Genomic DNA, 10029 nt, shown 5'->3' with positions numbered 1-10029 from the left:
AGCTTAGCTGATTCCTTAAATGTGTAAGTGGTGCCAATAATTTCACTGCTCATTCAATTCACTGACCAATTTAAAACTGAAAACTCAAAAAAAATCTAAAATAAATAAATAAATAGAAAAATAAAATAGCATAAAATAAAAAAAAAATAAAAAATAGAAATTGAGTAGAAATATTATTGTGGCAAGTTAAATGGATGGGGAAAGATGCTATTATAATGAATATGTTTTTACAGACCTAACATAATATTTAATATCCATGTTTGCACAGAAAATAGCCTACAAGGACCTGCCACAAGTCATATCGAAGGCTAAAACAAACCATTAGAGTCATTGCTGTACTATCTATAATATCTTTAAACATTTAATCCCACCAGTAACATTCATAACCAAAAAATACTTTTGGGCTTGATGGGTCTAATGTATTTAACAGAATGTTGAATGTTGCCAAATTTCATTTGTATATTTTTACATTAAAGGTGCCATCGAACGTTTTTTTTTACAAGATGTAATATAAGTCTAAGGTGTCCCCTGAATGTGTCTGTGAAGTTGCAGCTCAAAATACCCCATTTTCTTTTTAACAGCCTATTTTGAGGCATAATTAGAAATGCGCCAATTCAGGCTGCTACCCCTTTAATTGCTTGTGCTCTCCGCCCCCTCCCGAGCTCTCGACTCTATCATTGCATAAACAAAGTTCACACAGCTAATATAACCCTCAAAATGGATCTTTACAAAGTGTTCATCATGCACCATCTAATCACGTAAGTATAGTATTTATTTGGATGTTTACATTTGATTCTGAATGAGTTTGATAGTGCTCCATGGCTAACGGCTAATGCTACACTGTTGGAGAGATTTATAAATAATGAAGTTGTGTTTATGAATTGTACAGACTGCAAGTGTTTAAAAATGAAAATAGGGACGGCTCTTGTCTCTGTGAATACAGTAAGAAATTATGGTAACTTTAACCACATTTAACAGTACATTAGCAACATGTTAACGAAACATTTAGAAAGACAATTTACAAATATCACCAAAAATATGTTATCATGGATCATGTCAGTTATTATCGCTCCATCTGCCATTTTTCGCTCTTGTTCTTGTTTGCTTACCTAGTCTGATGATTCAGCTGTGCACACATCCAGACGTTAATACTGACTGCCCTTGTGTAATGCCTCGATCATGGGCTGGCATATGCAAATATTGGGGGCGTACACCCCGACTGTTACGTAACGTTATGTTGAGATTCGCCTGTTCTTCTGAGGTCTTTTAAACAAATGAGATTTATATAAGAAGGAGGAAACAATGGAGTTTGAGACTCACTGTATGTCATTTCCATGCACTGAACTCTTGTTATTCAACTATGCCGAGGTAAATTCAATTTTCAATTCGATGGCACATTTAATTGACCCTACATAAAAAGAAGTGGTTTGGAGTATGGATAGATTAATTTTTACATCACTGCTGTAAACATATATAGTGGCGTGCGGTCCATATAAGCTGCGAATGCTCTGCATACCCAAGCTATTTGTGGACTCGGCAAACTAATATTAACATTATAAATTACTATTAAATCCCTTGCTTGAGGTGTATCATAAAGCCTACATGATTGGTAATGCATATGTAACTGTCCGTAATTTATTTATTTGCCAAACGACGGTAATTTTCCCTAAATCTGCCAGTTACGGAGACTTCCGGGTAAGCTGATCTGCAGCAGCTTTTGCGCCTTCGCGCTTTTGTTATGGAACGTCATCATTGTCGCGCGTTCTCATTGGTTTGCTGGTCTATTGCAAATTACATGGGCAGGATAAGCTATGAGCGGACCGCTCGCCCAAGAGGAAAAAATAGCTGCTGCCAGATCTCGATAACCGAAAATCACATTGTATTTGATACAAAACTAACTAGACTTAGCCAAATGGGGGAAAAAATTAAAACTATTTTCATAGCATTTCATTTTCTCCATAGAGATTTTTTTATGAAAACTTAGAAATAGTTTAAGGATGTTAATCGATATAGTTTTTGCGTTTGCATAATTTCAACTTTTTTTTTTTTTAAGAACTGATAGAAGAACTGATTTTTTTAAAGCCTACTGATATTTTTATTATAGCCGACTTATATTTAGCCTATTATAATTACATTTTTTTTTATATAATAGGCTACTAATTGTTTTACTTATTTTTAACAATTAATTTAAAAGGTACTTGTGGCATACATTTAAATCGACGCCATGATGTTTTTTATTTGTCGTGTCTGATTTAGATCTGTGTCCTAAACTGATACGTTGAAGTATGTCGTTTCTGTGACACTAGCGGCACCTAGCGGATTACAAAAATACAGCATATTTTGCAAACACACCTTTCGCATGTTGCGCCTCCGTCGACTCAAACGTCACAAAAGCTCTTACAGATGCTTGTGAAGGCACGTCCCCACAGGCAAATATGGGCTACTCTCAATAAAAGTTCCAACATATTAGAAATACTTTTCACTGTGTTTCTAACAATGTCTAAAGTGTTTGTGAGGGTCTCGAATATTAGCTATAATCCCATTCAACGTAACTCTATTGGCCACATTCATTTACATGACGCACCCATATACTTAAAAAAATACAAAAAAAAAAAAAAAAAAGCACCACACAGCATACCCGGTTAAAAAAGTCGCCACTGATTATATATATATATATATATATATATATATATATATATATATATATATATATATATATATATATATATATATATAAAACATACATAATTGTCAACCTCAAAAATAGGAAATATGTTCAACAATAACAAAGCAGTGCATTCTGGGTAATGTGTTCAACAGCGCTCGCCTCACACACGCTGTCATTCAACACTTCTGTATTCCTGCACTGATGTCGGCAGCAGTAGTTTTAGCCGCTGTCCTCGGCGGTGGGGTTCTCTTCATTGCCCGGAGAATATTCTGCAGGCGGAAAGCGCTGAAATTACTGAGTTACCCAGCGGGTCTGATGCGCGGAAAGACTGTGATAGTGACCGGGGCGAACTGCGGCATCGGGAAGGCGACGGCAGCGGAGCTACTGAAGCTGCAGGCCCGTGTCATCATGGCCTGTCGGGACAGGCAGAGGGCTGAGGAGGCGGCCCAGGACATCAAGAATCAAGCCGGTCCGAATCAGGGAGAGATCGTGATCAAACACTTGGACCTCGCGTCGCTGCAGTCCGTGCACAGCTTCTGCGAGGACGTTATCAGGGTTTGTTTACATGCATCTCCTTCACTTTTAGTCCCTGAAACTGTGCTGAATGGACATAGGTTACTGCACCGTGGATTATGTATTAACTAACGCAGAAATAGCACAAACCATGCAAAATTTATTGAGAAAATGTCTGAATTAGTCCACATCAACCATGAGGAGTGCTAACGTTTAGATGTTGTGTAAGTAAAGGTCAAGCAGTGAGCATGTGTGTCTCTCAGTGAAATGAGCTATCCAGTGTCCTGAAATATATCACTACAATTGTTACTACAGTTATTAGCACAGTTAAACTTTAGTATTATCAATCACTATCATCATAAGCGACAGTTTTACTTCTTACAATGTTTGAAGGACATTAATGGGATTGCATATTATTATCACATATTATTATGATAATTATTCCATAACAACATTGTAGTAACTGTGGTATCTTGCTACCTTGATAAATTTTGCATACATAAATGGAAAATTGGAGACACATAGGTCAGTTGAATATTTCCAACATCATTGTCTACAAAAAATAAAAAAATTAATACTCATTAAATACTCATTTAATAGTTTTCAGTGAAATTTAAAAGTGAAATAGCAAATATCAGAAAAAAAATATATATAACATGAAATAGGCTACACAAAATTGTCAAACCATTATTTTGGCCAACAGAAATTGTAATTAATGAATTACATGAAATTACGACATATATAACATGTGTCGGCAGGCCTCAGTCTGACCTAGCTGAAATAGTGCGTCAACTTGGATTTACTTTTTTATGGTGACCCGGAGGGGACATGTTCGGTTCACTTAGTTTTGTCGTGGCCATAACATGTTAACTCGTGGGAACATGATAATATGTAGTGGCCACGAGATATTAATTTGTGGGAACATGATAATAAGTCGTGGCCACGATATCATTTTGTCGAGGTAACGACATCCTTATGTCATGGCCATGCGATGTAAAATCGTGGCCTCGAGATCGTATGGTGAGGGAACGATATATTTTTCTCGTTTCCACAACTTCTTTATTTTGAGGGAACAACATTATTTCTCATGGCCACGTCTTAAATATGTAAACAACCTGCGCAACCTTGGCAACCTGGAATTTTCAGAAATGGATAGGCCTAATAATATTTATTTTAAATTAAGAAAAAGCACGGAATTAAGAAATTATTAATATTGCATGTTGTGTTGTGTGGGATGAATACAGTTTAGCAGCATTCGAATGAAGTTTATCAATAAATGTTAGAATATGCTGTGCATATTTTTATCACATCACAGTCTTTTAAATCCATTCACTTATTGTTCATTTTAATTTCATATTTTATATTATTTATTATTATCATCATTAATGTTTTTTTTTATTCATTGTTATGTAGCCTTATTTGCTTTATATTCCCCTTCATTTACTGTATCTCTTTACCTTTCTGTAGGCCTATGTTAGCTATATTTTGTAAATATTTTAAATGCCCAATTTAAAGTATTTACAAAATATAGCTAACATACATGTTATTATCAAATTGATAATAACTTAATTTAAATGCTGTCTATTGGTAACATCGTAACATAACATAATTTGGTAACATAACAATTCATAGCTTATTACATTGTGCGTGATGTTGACTATTTAGACAGCATTCAAATAATATATTAATATAATAATTTCTTAATTTCGCCCTTATTTTATCATTCTTAATTAAAAATAAATATTATTAGGCATATCCATCTCTGATAATTCCAGGTTGCCATGGTTGCACAGGTTATTTACACATTTAACTCGTGGCCATGAGAAATAATGTCATTCCCTCAATGTAATGAAGTCGTGGCCACAAGAAAAATATATCGTTCCCTCACCTTATGATCTCGAGGCCATGACTTTACATCACGTGGCCACGACATAAGGATGTCCTTACCTCGACAAAATGATCTTGTGGCCACGACATATTATCTTGTCCCCACAAGTTAACATGTTGTGGCCACGACAAAACTAAGTGAACCGAACATGTCCTCTCCCGGTCACCGTATACTTTGGCTCAAAACCTTTTAGCTGACATACAGCTCATGTAACAACTAACCCTATATTTATTAAAGGGGTCATAAACTTCTTAATATATGAGGTCCATTCATAATGTTAGCAAGATTTGTACATTAAAAAAACATCTTAATTTAGAAGTAGTAGGCTATTTTCTATCCTGTTTCTAACCTTATCTTTGAAACACTTTGGATAGGCATGCAACATTCAAGACTTGGAAGTAAACACCTACTTCTATGATTGGATGACAGTTTTGCATATTAAAATCCTTTTCAACATCTCCGCATGATATAGTTGAAACATTTGCCATCTGTGAAACATTTACGCATATTACATATGCTTAATAAGTCTTGGTTGTGGCAAATGAATTTTAACAGTCACTGATCATTTTCTGTAAAGTGAATACATATGAAACGATCGGTAACAGACAAAGCAATAATGACACATGATAAAAACTTTTGTCACTCACACTTGTATGTTGCGACATTACTGTCAGACCCAATATAGTCAGCACTGCATCATCTTTTTATTTTCAGTCTCTAAAAAGCCTGTGTCAAACTGGGTCTTGTTTAATAACTAATCCACAGTAAAATGAAGCAAACAGTTAAAAATAAAGTTCATCCACAATGCAAAGACTGTTTTTCCAAAGCTTGGCACTTCAAAACGTCCTGTAATCCTTGGAGTAATCCTGTGTTTTTGTCTCTCTCGTATTTACTACTACATGACATGCGCAAATCGGTGTCGAAAAGAGTCGTTTTGGGAGCTTGGTTTCAATAAAAACTGTTTTTGGTAGTTCTGAAATTTGGAGGATATTTGACCTCTTATGTGTCAAAAGATCAATGAAAATTTGTTTTCTCAATTCATGACCCCTTTAAAGCATGTACTAAATTAGATTTTTATATGAAGCCATTCTAGTTACATTTTCTGCAGTGTGTAAATGACTACATACAAAAAATTTGGTTGGATAGAATAGCATTTTTCCTCCATCCCAATTTGATCCCTGTAGGCCTCCTTGAGCTTAGTGTTTTCACCATCCATGATTCTTGCCTTTAAAACAGAGGATTACTTCACTTTAGAATTAAAATTTCCTGATAATTTACTCGCCTCCATGTCATCCAAGATGTTTATGTCTTTTAAAGTTTAAGAAATTAAGGTTTTTGAGGAAAACACTCCAGTATTTTTCTCTATATAGTGGGGTTCAACGGGTCGAAGGTCCAAATTGCGGCTTCAATACAGCTTCAAAGGGCTCTACACGATCCCAGAAGAGGAATAGCAAAATAAACAAAAGAAGAAGAAAAAGAAAAATTTCTATACTTTTTAACCACAAATGCTTGTCTTGCACTGCTCTGCCAATCGGAACGCATTACAAAATAACATTGGAAAGGTCATGTGTGAAGTAGATAGAAGTACCGCGGTAGGGTGAAAAACTCCATCTCATTCTCTCCTCCAACTTCAAAATCATCCAACATCGTTGTTTTAACTTTTTTTGTAAAGGTTGTTTAACCTAGTCTTTGCACATTGGCTTTGTAGATACTGAATAGGTACTTCCGCCTATATGTCACACATGACCTTTCCAACGTGATTAAGTAATACATGGCGCATCGCAGGTCCTGTCCCAAATGGCACACTTCATGTCACTTTTGGTCTTGCGGACTTACAATAGCCACTGCGCGCACGTGTCCGTTAAGTCTACAAGACCGTAGGGTCTTCCATTAATCATTTTAGCTTTTAGAAGGTTGCTCACGAACGCCCCCTTTGCAGCTGCTATTAGGGCTGGGCGATATATCGCATGCGATAGACTTCTACCCGGCAGTCAAAGCGGCATTACGTCACAAAAGTGTGAACTAAGAGGAAGTCCGTGACGGTTTAGGGTGTATATATTGACCGATTGTTTCGCTAGATAACACCCTTATTCCTCCTCTGGGATTGTGTAGAGCCCTTTGAAGCTGTATTGAAGCCGCAATTTGAACTTTTTTAACCCGTTGTACCCCAGTGAAGTCCACTTTAAGGAGAAAAATTTTGGAAGGTTTTCCTCAAAAACCTTAATTTCTTTGGGGGTGACATGGGGGTGAGTAAATTATCAGGAAATTTTAATTCTGATGTTAAGTTGTTTGTTTTCTGTATTGCATTTTTTACAGTAGATGCAATATTAATAAAGTGTGATGTGTACAACCCAAAATTTCTAAACTCCTGATTGTGTTACAATATTAGGAGGAGCCAAGGATTGATGTCCTTATCAACAATGCTGGTCTCTACCAGTGTCCCTACAGTAGGACAGAAGAGGGTTATGAAATGCAGCTGGGAGTGAACTACCTGGGTCACTTCCTTCTGACACATCTCCTGCTTGACCTCCTGAAGCAGTCGGCTCCCAGCCGTATCGTTGTGGTTTCCTCCAAACTCTACAAGTATGGCAGCATCAACTTCGAGGACTTGAATAGCGAACAGAATTACAACAAAGCATTTTGCTACAGCCAGAGCAAGCTTGCCAACCTACTGTTCACTCGCGAGCTGGCCCGCAGGCTGGATGGGACTGGGGTATCTGTAAATGCCCTCACTCCGGGTATCGTAAGGACCAGATTGGGCCGGCACGTCAACATCCCTGTGCTGATCAAGCCTCTTTTCTTGCTGGTCTCTTGGTTGTTCTTCAAAAGCCCACTGGAGGGTGCTCAGACCCCACTATACCTGGCATGCTCGCCTGAAGTTGAGGGTGTGTCTGGAAAATGCTTTGCTAATTGTAAAGAAGAACAATTGCTATCTAAAGCCACAGATGACCATACTGCCAAACGGCTGTGGGACCTGAGTGAAAGCATGGTGGGTCTTAGAAGGTGAAGGGAAGAAGCAGAACTGCCTTTCACAAATGTGGAAATTTCAAATCTTGAACATTAGTGAAATGGATTTTTTGGGGTGTTTTTTGGCCAAGTACCTGAGGGACTTACTGGATAAGAGACAGGAAATTAAAATGTCCATCTGTTCCCCGTATCTTTGCTGCAGTATTTTCAGAGATGGCCTCAGGCTTGTGACTCACTCTTCTCTCTGAATGAGAGCCTGAAAGTATCGAGTCCAACATATCCCTTGAATACAAATGACAGGAACAACGTGCCCAAGAAACACATGCCTCAGAGCTGAGATGAATAAAGAATAACATGAGAACTATTGCATATCTCTCAACATAGATTAAAGAGCAAGATTGTTGAATGTTGTTCTGCAATTTATTTTACAGGCTTATGAAGTGAATTAGTGACACTTTAGCCTCTCAGAATATCACCTTTTCATCATAATGCTGTACAGTAGACCTTGCAACTCCCACCCTGTGACTTATTTCAAGATATATTTGAAATTGTTTGTGACATCCCAGTGTCCAAACAAAATAAAAAAAGGAAATGCGTATTCTGTGGCACTGCAGATAGTGTGGTGTCACTACTCAAATAAAAAAATTAAAAAAGTGAAACCGTAATTGCTGTTTAAACTTCATTACCTCTGCTATATACTGCTGTGCATTAGCCATTATTAGATATATTTCATTCACAGTGGAGCTGTAAGGAGTTTACTGGCTACAGTCCTTAATCACACATACTAACATGAATGTTTTGAGTGTAAATGCAGTGCCTCTGTAAAGACTGAATAAATTGAATGCTGAAAAAGAAGTTGGTCGTTTGTGGAGGAGGACCAAGGTCCTTCCTTTGTATGCTGTCACACGGTACAAGGAAACATTTCACATAGGAAACAGAATTCTAAGTTATAAATTCTCCCCAATACACCTCAGCAGCACGCCTCACTCTCCAACAGGAGCAGAACAGGAAACAAAAGGGAGTTATAGAGGCAGACATGGTGCAACTATTGTGCTTTATTAGATATAGAAAGCAAAACAGAAGAAACAGAGTCATGCATCATTGTGTCAACTGACACAGGATCCCAGCTGATTAAGAAAGAAGAGAGGGATTGAATCGTGAGGTAGAAAGGGCCTGAGGGAGGGGGCTTACAGCACTGAGGAACAAAAGAGAGAAAACATCGAAAAGAACAATCACCTTAGAAATTCCATCGCCCAACAAAACACATCAGGAGTTATAAAATGCCCAGTGCTTTCAAGATATTGTATTCGCTTGATGAAGCAATAGATTTGAGTAGTATCAAATCTATTTGGAATAGAAATAGATTAGAAGTATCACTTTGGTTGAGACTTGCTCTTGAAGGGCTGATTTAGGGTAATATGAATCCATGCAGAGATTATTCCTTAAAATTATTTTCACAAAGTCTTGTTTACAAATCTGTGGAACTATCTGCAGTTTTAAATCGCAAATTGTTATCATGACTTAACTCGTTTGAGGCATTTTTAATTGTTTGCAGCGTGTATAATTGTGCTGATTGCCTTATTTATAGCAATAAAAATAATTTACAATTACATAGATTGTTCAGTCTCTCCATAGTGTTACATTTATTAAACAATTATAGATATAGCATACTTAACAATAAATACAGCTATTCATAAATTATATATTAAAAGATTGAATTTCTTGTCAAAATTAGCATTTCTTTTTACATAGCATGTGCTGTCCATTCACAAACCCTTTTGAGCCCAGAAGGCTTTTGGTAAAACAAAGATAACCTCTCTGAAGACAAGTTTCCAAAAATTCATAATGCACCTAATGCACTTAAAATACTTTCTCACAAACCACACAGAACCATTAATAAACTTTCAAAATATGCTATACAAATAGTGCTGAGAGTTAGAGCTTCATATCAACTGTAGAAACATGAGCAATTCATGTTTGATGTTTAGAAAAC

The 10029-nt window shown here is 36.8% G+C and overlaps 1 protein-coding gene across 1 annotated transcript; it reads left to right on the top strand.

The window, feature by feature from the left end:
* The first annotated feature begins 2841 nt into the window (after nt 1-2841).
* On the top strand, nt 2842-8878 carry rdh14b (retinol dehydrogenase 14b). Its single transcript, XM_067383422.1, has 2 exons — nt 2842-3223; nt 7459-8878. The coding sequence occupies exons 1-2, from the start codon at nt 2870-2872 to the stop codon at nt 8074-8076; spliced, it is 972 nt and encodes a 323-aa protein (XP_067239523.1). The 5' UTR covers nt 2842-2869; the 3' UTR covers nt 8077-8878.
* The last annotated feature ends 1151 nt before the right edge of the window (nt 8879-10029 follow it).

Source organism: Chanodichthys erythropterus, chromosome 4 (assembly GCF_024489055.1).
Source record: "Chanodichthys erythropterus isolate Z2021 chromosome 4, ASM2448905v1, whole genome shotgun sequence".
Classification (NCBI taxonomy): domain Eukaryota; kingdom Metazoa; phylum Chordata; class Actinopteri; order Cypriniformes; family Xenocyprididae; genus Chanodichthys; species Chanodichthys erythropterus.
Note: the sequence above shows the minus strand (reverse complement) of the source record. Positions and strands in the feature narration are given on the sequence as shown.